Source organism: Poecilia formosa, unplaced genomic scaffold (assembly GCF_000485575.1).
Source record: "Poecilia formosa unplaced genomic scaffold, Poecilia_formosa-5.1.2 Scaffold29, whole genome shotgun sequence".
Lineage (NCBI taxonomy): Eukaryota > Metazoa > Chordata > Actinopteri > Cyprinodontiformes > Poeciliidae > Poecilia > Poecilia formosa.
Window position 1 is genome coordinate 794,574 of NW_006799968.1, and position 13,978 is coordinate 808,551.

Below are 13,978 nucleotides of genomic sequence, written 5' to 3' on the forward strand. Positions count from 1 at the left end.
ACAGCTTCACAAATTCTTCCTGGTTCGCATCTGCAGAGAAATCTTCTCTGGTTCATCGGCCAGTTGGATCTGCCTGAACCAAACCGATCCATTGAATTTTTTTTTTTCCCTGTGCGGTTCGGACGTGCAAGGATTTTATTTATTTGCGTGGTTTCACTTCCCCGAAACAGACAGATGTTATGCCTGCCGCGCTTCTGAGCGCCGCTCTCCTTCTGGGCGCTGGAGAGTAACGTGTCTTCAGCTCCATTAGTTAAAACCTCAGGGTGAGTTAAGTTTAATTCTTTGCAGCGGCAGAGCCGCGTCCGCGTTGGTTGTGCAGCCGCAGCGCACTGCGCATGTTACGATCTAATTAACTTGTGCACCTTTATTTATTTCCTCAAGATAAACTGCCGGCTCCTCTGTTTAGACTATAAATGGATTCAACATTGCATTCTCATTAGTTTTATATGTTCTGTATGTAATGGAGACTGAAATTAAACGCGCCATTTCTACCAAAGTTGTTGAATGGGCTTCCTAACCAGAAGCTCCAAAGCGTCCGGTCCATAACTCTTCAACACGCCGCCAGCTCCCGGCCAGAAAGACGCATTTAGTTCAGTGTCCATGAGATGATATTCACAAAGGATTCTTTTATTGATTGATTTTATTTGCCTCAGCGATGAACTCATTACGTAAAGTCTATCATGTCCTGCATGAAGGTGTTAATTATAACCTGTCAAATGACCGATGGGCTTAAAATTTTCCTGTCCTTTAAAGAAATAATTGGTCAAATACTGAAAATATTCCGTTAACGCAACTTTGGGTCGCATGTAACGAAGCACAGCTCATGGCGCCTGGAGACGGGGCGCTACACCCCCCTGCCACCAGGAGGCGACACCCTGCTACAGAGCCAAGTTGGGCCGGTGGAAAAGGAGCAATAGAAAGTCATCAAGCAAGGGTAAAAATGGATGAATGTGAATTTTACCTCACATTCAAAAAATAACATTTTTCAGATAAAAATAATTACCTGATTGTTTTTCATACAGTAAACTCCATTTCTGAAACATGAGTCCTGACACTAAGAAAAACAAAATATGACTGTGGAATCAAAAATAAAATATAAGTAAGAGTGAAGTAATAATAATACTCAATAATATGAATTGGGATATTAGATGAGTAATTATTGAAGCCATTTTAAAATCACATAAATGATTACCTCTGCATTTCTTTTATATTGATGTGCTGCAGGAATCTGATTGGTCCACAGTTACTTGCTTCACAGACCAGCCAATGAGACACTGGGATCTCACACAATTATTCGCTGAAGTTATTCTTTAAATACATTTTACACAGAAAACTAATGTGGGAAATGTGGGAGTCACCTACCGGTCTCTTCTCCGGGCCTTTTCCCCTTTGCAAAGAAACTTTCCAAATACATCTGATCTGTTTCTTACTCATTTCGCTGCTTGTGGGCTCAGTGTTGGCGCACAAGTAACCGAGAGAATCCAGTTAAAGGATTTTCAAAATAAAAGATCCTCCAGACTCAAATAATACATAAAACGGAATATTTAATTATTTCTTGCGCGGTCCGGTACCTGTTGGTCCATGGACCGGTACCGGTCCGCGGCCCGAGGGTTGGGGACCACTGCTCTACATGACTGGAGTTACTACCAGGTGTGTATGCAGAGTCAAAAACGAACAACAACCCAAGCTTTTTCTTTTCTTAAAAAAAAGTCTATGATTTATGCAGATAAAGAATGGAAAAAAAAAAAGATCATATCAGTTTTTGATATAATTGTGTATTATTTTCGGAACACTATTACATCCTGTTTCTGGTGATTGTGGTGCTTACATGGNGGTAGTTAAGGTTTCAAAATCACAAAAAATTCAGCAGTCATATGCTCTATATCAGTGGTCCCCAACCTTTTTATTACCGCGGACCGGTAAAGACTCGGAAATTTTGCTGCGGCCCGGGGGGTGGGGTGGTCGTAAGGTCGTATCAGAGGTTTTGACCGACAGGATTTTAAATAATCGGTCATGTTCTATTTTTACCCATGGGTAAAAATACCCATCAAATAGCTCATTTTGATATAATTGTGTATTATTTTCGGAACACTATTACATCCTGTTTCTGGTGATTGTGGTGCTTACATGGGCTTTGGCTGATTATGACCCCCTGATAAAACAAAAATAAACTTAATGGAAGTCTATTGGTTACAAATATCATTTGATGAGATCCTATAACAATACCTGCAAACTGTGGGTAGATTACAAAAGCTCACTTTGCATCATTTGGTGAAACTAAGTATGAAAATATCACCTTCCAACCTGAACAAAATGGCTTTGTGATTTCCTACAAAATTTTTATCCCAAAAACCATGAAACATTTAAAACTATGGAGGTATGACATGAGGGTGAAATGACCTACACCCTCTCAAAAAAACAAAAAGCAAACCAACTATATTCATAAACAAATGCTGAAAACAAGCTTCTAGAGTTAGCATGTCAGCCTACCCAAGGCTAGCTACCAAAGCAAGTGTTAGCATTGTAGCTAGTTAATTCCAGCTCCTTAGCTTTATAGTTATATTTTAAAAATACCAACAAAGACACAATCTTCAGTAAATGTAGTTGTCATTTGTTCTCCATTTTTGCATAACTAAAACAAATGTGTTTCACCATATTTTTGCAACATATGTATTTTTAAACAGTGCCTTTTGAAATAGCCTGGTGATTTCCAAAGTTTTAGCTCAGACAAACTTCGAGTTTAAACTGAAGTCTTAACACGACATCGGAACTTGAATTTTGACATTTATAAGCAGTATGCATCCTTCCACGAGTCTTCATCCGAGTGGTTTGGATTGCAACACTTATCCTGCTGTTTCCTCCAAGGCCTCCAGTGGTGAACTCAGTTTGATGCTTGGTGTTTACATCTCACTGCGTTTGCAGCTTTTCACCACCAATGTCTGGATTTCGTAGAAATCAAGAGCTCCTTTAGAGTAAGAATGGGCTCATTTTTTCTATGTTGAATTGACTAAATTTGACATAGGAAGTGATTTACAGCTTTGTGTCATGTATGGATTTTTATCATGTTTTTAAATCTTAATCTAATTAGAGTTGGAAGATATTGGCAGCACATGTGATAGTAAATATTTACATAAAATCCATCAACAAATTAATTTTTGAAAAGGGAAAGAAAAAAAAAGCATGCCTAATTTCCGTCTAATTAGTCCCACCGGGTAATTTATATGTTAATAGAAAATGTTGAATTAATGGGTAAAATCCGCCTCCATAAAGAGCCTGGAAGTGCTCCGTTTAGTTGATTCATTCTGGCTTTTATCTGTAAAATATCTCCTGGTTGCCTAAATGGTATTTCCTCATACGTCATAATATATTTTTGCACCAGAAAAAGTTTTTTTTTCCTTTCTCAAATCAGTCCAGACTTTGCATACGCAATAAAATCCCCTGTGCATATTTAAAAAAAATATATATGCCTGACTTTTTTGTTTTGTTTTTTAATTATCCACTGTGATTCTGGTAGAAAAATACGCAACACAGAGCAGATCCAAGGTGAAAGGAAACCGTTACGCAGTCAGTTACCAGTTCAGTTGGATCTCGGGGGAAATCCCTAAAGCCTTGCGCATATTCCTTTAATCTGCTCATTTTTATTCCATACCTGATTTTAATTAAGAACAGTAGGAGCCGCTCCAAGTGCATGTCTATCTCTGTGTGTGTTATTGTATCTTGTGTTTATGCTGAGGCGGCGGTATGCAGGCATTATGCTGGTCGGTTGCGCTTTGTAGCGTCGCTCCTTTCTGCTAATCTTCATCCAGTGACGGACACTTTGCTTCATTAGCATATGATTATATGCTCCGCAGACAAAGCCATGCAGGAAGATCCTACGGCTAACATCTGATTCTGTACCCTTTGTTCCACCCTCACTAGACCCAACACTTTACATCCTGGAGAAATCCACCGGTGACGTCGGCAGCATCAAATTCTGCTTCCGTCCCGTCGCTTTTCACGCGAACTCTCCTCGTCCCTTCCCTTTCGACCACAGAGACTACCCGGCTCCGCTGGAGTTATTTGGTTCCTTCACACCCCGATGATAAGACTGGAGATTGGCAGCACAGCACTTCTGCTCAATAGATGTGCTGAGGCAGGACGAGGAAAATGAAGCTCCCAGCCCAGTCGATTTAAATGGAGAATTGTGATTAATTGGAATCGATGGCGTTGGCTTCGGCGCTCCCCTCTTCCCCTCTCCCTCCCGCTCTGTCTTGACCTCAGCTTAATGTGCTGATGTACAGTTTAGCACACAGTGCATTCGTAGCAGTGCTTTTATTAAAACCGGCTGCCACTGAACAGCAGAGCCAAGCTCTGCACACGTCCGCACAGCCCAGAGAGACGAGATGATTCTGGAGGAACAAAGGGTTAGTCGATTTGGAAACCCGGCGGAGAGACCGCCGACCGGGTCAGAAAGCGCTAAACCAATGGCGTGACGCAGCAGCGTTTGATCTCTGGAGAAGGCATCTGTCTCTGCTGGTAGATTTTTATAACTCCCACCCACGAAGCAAGTAGGCCGAAATGTGACGTAGTCAGATGTTATGCAAAGTTTTACACAAAGGTGATTTTGTTTCTGGAAGAGTTCTTTGTCTATACAAAAGATTTGGCAATTAAAGCCAGCAAGTGGTGTCATTAAGGAGTATTATCCCACGTTATTGTTAAGAAAAATGGCTACTTGTCTTTATTTTTCCATGAACAGTAAGAGCAAAGGCTATTTTGTGTGAGTGTCAAAGGATTATGAAAAGCATTGAAATATACTATAACATTTGTGTTTTAAAGAAATTGTTTTATTTTCCTAAAATCTTTATATATCTTGGAACTTTTTTCACATCTTGTTCCACAAACCTTATGATTTTTATAATGATTTATGTGTTAAATAATTCCAACCAAAAAGCTGTTTTTGGCACCAAATGTTACATAACCTTTTGTGAAAAGACAACTTACTTTTTTTATGTTGTGTTGATATTATTATTATTATATTATTAATGATTTTTTTAGTTTCACATATTTCTCATACTTGTTTTGGAAATTTAATGCAGAATTTATTCCAAATCATACAGAGATCTGCAGCTCACACTGTGAAACATGGTGGTGGCAGTATTATGCTGTGGAAATGCTTTGCTTGTGCCCCAATTTCACAAAAATACTATTTTGAGACAGGACAGTGATCCTAAAAATCCAGCCAGAGCTACAAGGAATGATTCGGCTCAGAGATCGTCATGTGTTTGAATGGCCCAGTCAAAGCTCAGACCTCATAAATGCAGTTGAGAATCTATGTCAAGACCTGAAACCTGTTATAAATCCAATGAAGAATTCAAAATGGTTTCAGACGCTTTTCATGCAGCCTGAATACAGGCATGCTGCACTTTTCAGATTTTTAGACCGCGTCTTGTTTACCTCATCTTAACTACGATTATGTTATCGTGTTGGTCCATCCCTTAAAATTTCAATTAAAAAAAAACAGTTTGAGACGACATGTAGTGACAGTAACACATGCAGATCATCATTTTAAACTTTTGATCTGTTGACTTCTAAATCCACGCGCGGATCACGCTGCATCTGCTAATCTCGAACAATAACTCGATCCGGTGAAAAAAGCGCGAACGTCTCCAGTCTAAATAATTCAGGTCGTTCTTCGCCGGCGTGATTATGCAGCAAGGTGATTGGCAGCTCTGACACAAAACTATCAGACCCTGGCATCAGAAAAGCCCGTATTAGTCGAACTGCCGCGCTGAGATATACCCAGAGAAGCTGCACACGTCCTCCAGAGTCAGGAGAGAGTGAGCGGGGTGGTGGTGGGGGGCTTTATCTGAAAGTGTAATTTACCCTGGAGCCACTCTTGGCAGGGACTCAGAGTGATGTCTACTCCAGAGAGGTGTTGGGGGGTGCAGACACCAAATCGTCACTCAGCAAGTGCTCAGCATCACTTCCTGCATCAAAGCACAGTTACAGGAAACAAAGTTGCATTTGCGAGCAGATGAACATTCCGCCAAAACGCGGCCGCCGTTCCTCTCATCCGCAGCCACGCGGCTTAATCCCGCCGCTTCTCGCGCGCATGTTGCCAAGGAGACGACCGCAGTCGACTCAAAAACTCGAGAGCCTCTCCTTGGGTAATAACGCAGCACGGTTTTCTTTTCACACTTGATTGAGAGGCCTGCTTTACTTCCCAAAACAAAGGCTTGTTCCTCTGTTTGGGTAATAAACGGCGGACGGACGGTTTTATTACTATTATTATTATTTTGTGCTGCCGTCTTCCACACTGTTTGGTTTCTTCTCTGAACGCGGTTTGTTTTAAAGGAACGTTGGATGACGCCTTCAAATTCAAGGTTGTTGTTTTTTTTATCTTTTAATTGCTGTGTGTCCATGTCTGTGCGTAGCTAATTAGCATTAGCCGTGGTTGCTACTATTTGTTTTGAGGGTTTTCAGTGCATTTAAATGAGCCCGCAGGAGGTCAGCGCTGACTTCTTGACCTCCGTGGTTTTGGGGACGGTGCTCTGAATATGAACTGGAGGATTTGTTTCCCATTTTTTAGCATATTTCTGTTTTGTTATTTAAATTAATTTCTACCTGAGTGGAATCCTGTGTCAAGTTCAAGGATCCATCTGTTTTGTTTTTGTTTTTTTACTACAAGTTTGAATATGAATGGTTATGGAAATAGCTACAATATTTTAACACTATTCCTAATTTTATTCTTCGGCAAACTTATCCATCCATTTTTCCTTCCTTCCACCCGCCTGTCCATCTGTCCATCTTTTCTTTTATCTTTTCTTTTCTTTTATCCAGCTGTCTACTTCTTGTCCATCCGACCATTTAATATTCATCCATCCACTGTTTATCACTGTTTATCCATCTATATGTGTTTATTCATCTCACAATGCGCCCACCCACAGTTTCTTGTTTACACTGACGGTGTCCAAACTTTTTGCCATAAAACCCAAAATCATTCATTTGAAAGCATGTGGGGCCACAAAAATGCCAACATTTTTATTCCATTTTTTAAAACAAACTCTTGTGCCTTTTTTTATTTCATGTGCTCAATAACAAACTTAAAAAATGGCAATTTTATTAAAATTTTTTTGTTTTATTTTTACAGAAAACAGATCATTGTACATTCAAAAAACATAAAGATTGCGTTAGTGTAAGACAGGCCAACATTTTCTACATTTCAATCATTGATTTATTTTTTTTTATCTTATTTGGCTTGTAAGAATTGCTCTTGAGCAAAAACAGATCAGTAGTTATGGTTCTAGTTTCTCCAAAATTAAGATGAATGCAAGAACTTTGATAAATGGGAATCTATATTGTACTTTTATACACTTCAAATCAATCATCAATCAATCAAATTTTATTTGTATAGCACCTTTCAGCAACAAGGCATTTCAAAGTCCCTTGTTTCATTTTGTCAAGTGCCGTCGTTACACTTCAGTTGTTTCATCCTAATCAAAGTGCCCACACATCTATGAAGATGTTATTTCATGTAAAACAAAATTGCCCTAAAAGGTGAAAAAAGTATCGATCTGCAGCGACCAACTACTCCAGATTTGCTCAGTTCTAGAATTCGGCCACCCAAAATCTTTCAGAGTGAAGCGCTTCAAACTCTCCTGCTACAAAGTGAAATTACACAGAAATCTGCTCAGAAAGTTGCTGCTGTATAACAGCGGGAAACGAAGTCTGTCTAGATTCCCTTGGTGCACAATAAATCTCGTTCACCCTGTTTTTCCTGTCTCTCCTCGTCCTTTAGGGATTCCCCGGTTTGCCAGCCAGCCGTCGGCGGCCTCCGTCCACGTCGGGGACAGTCAGGTGATGGCGTGCGAGGTCAACTCGGACCTGGTTCCGTTCACGCGCTGGGAGAAGGACAAGGAGGCGTTGGAGCTGAGCGACAGGTTGATCCAGCTGCCCAGTGGGGCCCTCGTTATCAGCAACGCCTCGGAGACGGACGCCGGCCTCTATCGTTGCGTCGTGGAAAACGTGGGCTCCTCCAAGTCCAGCGACGAGGCCCCGCTGCAGACCATCCCAGGTGGAGTCCAACTCTGAGAATCAGTCTTAAACAGAAGCTTTTATCCTTCTTACTGTGATGTACGCAGGGTTTCCTCCAGAAAACTTGCTGATCCCCGTGGTGCGGGCACTAGGGCAGTCATCCAGGAGCCTACTGCTTTTGAGTTGACAGAAAATGTAAAAATATCACTAGCTAATTACATGTTATTCAAAGACATTATCAACAATACTAAACACCAACTACAACGTCTTAAAAAAGGCAAACATTAGAAAAATACAAGTAAAAGAAATATCAGTCAAGTTGTTTGCACTTCAATTGATTCGTCCTAATCAAAGCACCCAAACGTTTTTCATCCTTTATGTGTGACTCATCACTTTATCTGCTGACGTTGTTGGTGTGTAGACCGGTACAGACATTACAGGGACCTCAGCCTGCCTACGTGTTCATACCATGACCATACTGTGTTTCCAACCATTGTACCGAAGTCACAGTTTCTGGTGTATATAAAAAAACTACAATAAATAAATGATCAATGCTTAGCCTGGTGGGGATGCAAGAAAAGCCTGGTGGCCCGCCAGGCTTATGATAATACACTGAGGGAAACCCGGCTGTACATATTGCTTACCTATCCTCTCTGATTGAAATGTTTAGCCTTTTGTTGATTTATGTATTTTTTTTATCTTCCTTGCAACCTTACATTCCAGTTTTACTGTTTAATTACAGAAATCCCATTGTGTTCTCTTTATGTTGCTCATTACTTTCAGCATGAAGACGCCCGTCTAACCAGGGTGAGAACTGGCTTAATGCTAAAAGGGGCCGACTGAATCCCATTAAGTTGAATTGATGCAACAGTAACTCACTTGTAGCACAAAGGGACACTGAAGTCCGGCGAGGCGGGGTCTCCTCCTGCCCCTCCAGAAGGTTTATTTACTGTGCTGTTAAACGCCAGACCTCCTACCGGCACAGAGGAGATATTGGAGGCTGTAACTCTGACTTCAGTAAGACCTCTGTGGGATTCTGCTTCCTTTGTTTGCTCACGGATGAATTTGTGTAAGAAGAGAGCTCATGAAACCGTTTGAGGAAATTAGATTTTCCAAATGGGTCTAAGAAGAAGTTTCCAATGAGAGGCAGTGATTGACGGACACAGTGTTTAGTTCTGTGTAGGCCTGTCACAATAACAAGTTTTGCTGGACTATAAATTGTCCCAGAAGTTTATTGTGATAAACTGTGATATTTTTCTTTGAGACAGATAATGATGCGAGAACACATTCTCATCAGAGATCAATAAACTTTAAGTTGTAATTAACATTTAACATCGGAACTGGAAGACATTTTAAATATCCAAAATAAGTGAGCAAAACAACAGAAACGACAAATAAAATGAATTATTAAGTCACCGTAAGCAAAACTTTTGGTAGAAAGAGAGAGAAAGGAAAAACACAATAAAGCATGCAGATTACTGAACTTGTTTTAATTTATCACGCGATTTATTGCTTATTGCGACAGGCCTAGTTCCACGTCTTTATGGTTGTTTGCTGTACGCTGTAAAAAAATGGACTCGGGTCGTTAACGAACACTTTATTGTTATTGCTGATGTTTCTCGGACTTAAAGCATAATTCATTTTGATTTAGCCTTCCTGACTTCTTTTGAAGTTTATTACTAATCATGCTTTAACTTCACTTCTCTTTTTTTTTCTCCTCTGTTTTAACCCTAAACATTTATTGTTTTTTTTCCTAAGAACCTGGAGTGGAGAGGAAGCTTGAGTTCCTGGTGCAGCCTGCGTCTGTGGCCAGGCTGCTGGGCGCCGGCGTGTTGCTGCCGTGTGTGGCCACAGGTTACCCCCCACCTCACATCCACTGGATGTTTGGAGACAAAGCGCTGGAGGAAAGGTATGAATCAATACGTACATTTTAACACCTAATTGATTTTATATAGACGGTTGTTAAATTTTCTTTTGCAACTATTTGGTTCTGCAGGAAAAAAAAAGTTATTTTATTGATACCATTCCTGAAATTTTCTCTGCTACACCAGCAGAGATAAAACTAAACATACCTGGCAGTAGAGCTACACAATATATCAAATTACAGTTGTTATCGCAACATCCATGTTGTGCAATGACACTTTTGCAAAAGGAGCGCTTCAATGCAATTTTAGATAAGATATTATACTTCTTGTGCGGTGCATGCCATGCATGTTGGATCATATTTTACTGGCGTTGATGCTCACACTTGATATACGTGTTATTATTGGCTGAGATCCTGAAGCTGAAAAAGAGCAATAGCCAAAATGTTGCAAAGGAAAATACAGATGAGAGTTAAAATTGCACGGGTTTGTGATCACAATGGCCAGCAGGACTTTGGCAATTATATTCATTTTAATTCAATAAAAGAAAAAAAATATTGTTCATACCAAAGGCATTTTAAATGTTGCCGTAACTCATACAGGAAGGATTTCTGGTAGCAGTCAGTGTTGCAACGAATCTGAAGATGCCTCTGACTGAAGACATTGTGCCTATAAGGCAGTTTCATGACTGTCATCAGCTCGATATGCAGCAACAAAGACAATATTTAACAGTTGCATGTCCTGGATTAATCTGTTGGTTACTAGCAAGCACTGCTAATCCGCCTCGTTTGCTTTAGTCTTTCCCTTTTCAAATTTCTGTCAAGCTGTGATCAGAAAGTCAGGCACAAAAAAAAATTACAATGCCAGTCCAGTGTTTCTCACTGAGCACAAAATTATATGAGCTGTTATCACAAAACCTGTAACAAGTTAGCCTGAAAAGTCCTGTGAACAAAGAAAAGCTTGTTAATTTTCATGTGTTGGGAAAGACAGAATCCGAATCTGTTAACTCAAAATCATTCCCAGTTTTCCCATGGTCGGACATATTTTGTGCTGTGTGTAGTTTTAAAAAAAACGAGAAAAGAGGTTCAAAGAAGAAGTGTCAGGCCTGAAAAAACCGTCTACTGCAGACCATCTGGAGTACTCAAGGTTTGCCTTGGAAAAATATTTCGCTTCTCGTCTTCTAGAGGAGCAATTAACATTCTCCTCTAATCTGGAACAAACGTCCAGAAAACTTCAAAACTGCTGAAACACTGAACTCTTTTAAATTAAGGCGAAACCTCACCTGTTTTTAGCGGCCTTTTATTAGTAGTAACTGGAACATCGATCAACGTATTGGACGTATATCAGCTTAATGATTGTGACGATGACATCTGACAAAATGTAATGTTTGTCGCTTGTTTCATAACTGCTTCCTGGATGATATTTTTATTGTAAAAAGCACTTTGAACTGCCTTGTTGCTGAATTGAAATAAACTTGATTTGGCTAAAAGTGCTGCTGACACAATATTGACCTTTTCTCCCACATTTTATAAAACAAGAAATCCTTCCTGTTTTAATAATAATAATAATAATAATAATAATAACAATAAAAACTTCACAACCACTCTGGCAAATGTGAGAGGACTGTGGCGCTGCTTAGCGACTGTGAAAAAAGGCAAAAGTGAGGGAACGGGTCCCCCAAACATTAGCTAAAGATAGCTAGAGTTTTGTTGTTTTTAAGTAACAGCAGCGTCTTCGTGTTGCACTTTAGCGTTCTTGTATAAATATATTTAAGGGTCACTTATGTAAGAACTAGCGGTACCCAGTGAGAGCCTGCGGCTAGTCTACAGCCAGACTCTGCTCCATTCAATCTAGTTTTTGAAAATCAGCAGCAGTGCTAACACTTTTGCTCCCAGTGCTTCTGGCCTCCCCCCCCAAAAAAGAAGCTAAACGGTTTGTCCTGGCGCCTGCGCCCCGAGGTGTTAATGCTTTTCTGCCACTGCTTTCCCCAAGAGCTTCACATCGGAGAGAGTTAGATTTGCAAACAGAGCCGCTTCATCTGGGAGGCCGGTGCTGCCGGGTCGCCAGCTGACGGGAAGCTTCCCAAATAAAGAGCCGAGGCAGAGCGTGCTCTCGCTCCTCTGGCTCTCATTAACTCAGGCGGTGTGGCTCAACGTCCGCAGAGAGAATAGCGCTGAACGTGGGAAATTTGATTCTCACCAATTAAGAAAGGAGTTTGTTTACCTCACCCCTAGTTTGTCAATTCTGCAGCATAATAACTTGGTGGGTCAATACAAAAAAACAAAAAACAAAAACAAAACAGGGTTTGAAATGAGGCCCATTTATCTAAATACAGCTCTGGATGGGGATTTGTGCCTTAAGTGAAATTAAATGTAAGGTTGTCACATTGTTGGCCGCATGGCTCCTGTGTGGCGTGAGCGAGAATGTCATTAGCCCGTCGAGCTGACGGTTCAAAGCGCGACGCTACGTAAGCTAAACGTCTTTAATGACTCTGATTGTCTGCAAGTGTTCTGACCTCCAAAGGGAGCCGGCTAAAATGGTCCTTATTAATCTACCTTGTATTAATTAGAAAATAACATCCAGTGCGAATACTCCTCCCCTCTTGGGGTGTCTGTGGAGGTAATTAGCAGGCATACTGAACTACCAGGGAAACCTTGGCCATATTGAAGAGGACGGGAAGCCTCCTGCCGTCAGAACACAAACAGATAGTGGAGCAAATCCATTTCCAAGACGTTTCTTTGGAGTTTTTGTTTTTTTTAATACAACAGTGGCAATTAAGGAGAATATCAGAGGAATTTTCTTTCTTGTTCTCGTTGCGTTTCCCTTCCCCTCCTCTGAGGCGGCGTGTGGGAGAGAGACGATGCCGTCGGTTCAAACACTGCGGAGCGAATTAAAGGCGCAAAGGGAGAACCTTAAAAGAATAGTTTTATTAGTCTTTGGTGCACAGCACAAACCTTGGAAGTTGAGTTGCTGGAGCTGTATGCATGTGATGAAAGAAGATGAAAATGAGCGGAAAGTACTGACAGAAAGTAGAGTGACTTACACGAAGCGTCTTCCTCTCGTTCCTCGGCTTTGTTATCCCTCCTGTTTCTGTCACTGTTCTTTTGTTTGTAGACACATACAACAACAACAGCAGCTCTGCAAGTGGTAGTAGATTTTGTGTTTTAAAATCGCTAGTATTTTTTTTATCCATATTGTGTCTAAAGACATTTCAGATGTTTGCTGCTGCAGCAGTTGTTGAAATATGAAACTATGATTGGGCACTAACAGGGGGAGGCCCTGTTTGGTTTTCTCTAGGCTCATGAGAAAGTTTAAGATCTAGAAATGGTTACTTAAAAACTAACATTAGTTTCACTGTGGTTAATTATCTCTCATTTAGTATTTCATTTGTCAGAATTGGTTCTTTCGTGTAGATTCAATGTTTATCTATGCTAACAGCTGATGAACTTGGTTTGTCTTGTCACAGTTGTAGCATATTGGCATATTGTTGTATGACTTAGTGTGTTGTTCTACTCCAAGTTGTGGTTCAATTTTTCATCTCCGACCTCACCCTCTCCTCACATTCAGTCGACTCTCAGCAGGTCCGTTACCAAGAACGCCAACCTCACCGTTTATTTAGATTAGGCCCTGCCACACTTTGACAGATTACGCCACGCTTTAAGCTGTTCAGTCAACATTTATTCTAAGTAAATGTCCTGCATGTCATTGATGGCGTCCCCAGATATCAGTATGCAAAGACGGCGGGAGGGGGAGGGTGCAGGTGTTCGGTCGGCGGAGCGTTCCTTTGAACGCCTCGTATGCGCCGGTCCCGATGACACTCATGAATAGGACAGTCGTCTTTTGTTCTTTCGAAGTATCACTCTGTCACCTTACCAGAATTCCCATGCAGTCAATAAAAACGGATGAATTATGCATGGCGGCGAGCGGTGGCGGGAATTGACGGGGCATGCAAATCGCGCCTCATTCGAAGCCTCCGGGCCACCTGTCTCCTCGACTCCTCCTTCTCTCCCGCCGCTGATCTGAACACGACACTGAGCGTCGAGTTTTACTGGCGTATAGAATGGAGGGTCTCGGCGTGTGGGATTTGTTTGCGATTGGGTTTC

At 41.0% G+C, this 13,978-nt stretch overlaps 1 protein-coding gene across 21 annotated transcripts in view; it reads left to right on the forward strand.

Moving 5' to 3' along the window:
- Positions 1-13,978, forward strand: part of neo1a (neogenin 1a) — a 218,097-nt gene that overhangs the window by 117,519 nt on the left and 86,600 nt on the right. For 20 of the 21 annotated variants that reach the window (XM_016669961.1, XM_016669950.1, XM_016669958.1 and 17 more), the window contains exons 3-4: positions 7,778-8,053; positions 9,772-9,922. In XM_016669961.1, coding sequence (XP_016525447.1) covers positions 7,778-8,053; positions 9,772-9,922 — 427 coding nt within the window. Of the gene's footprint in view, positions 1-6,045; positions 6,147-7,777; positions 8,054-9,771; positions 9,923-13,978 lie in introns of those variants that run through there. The other variant, XM_016669965.1, reaches the window with a different exon arrangement.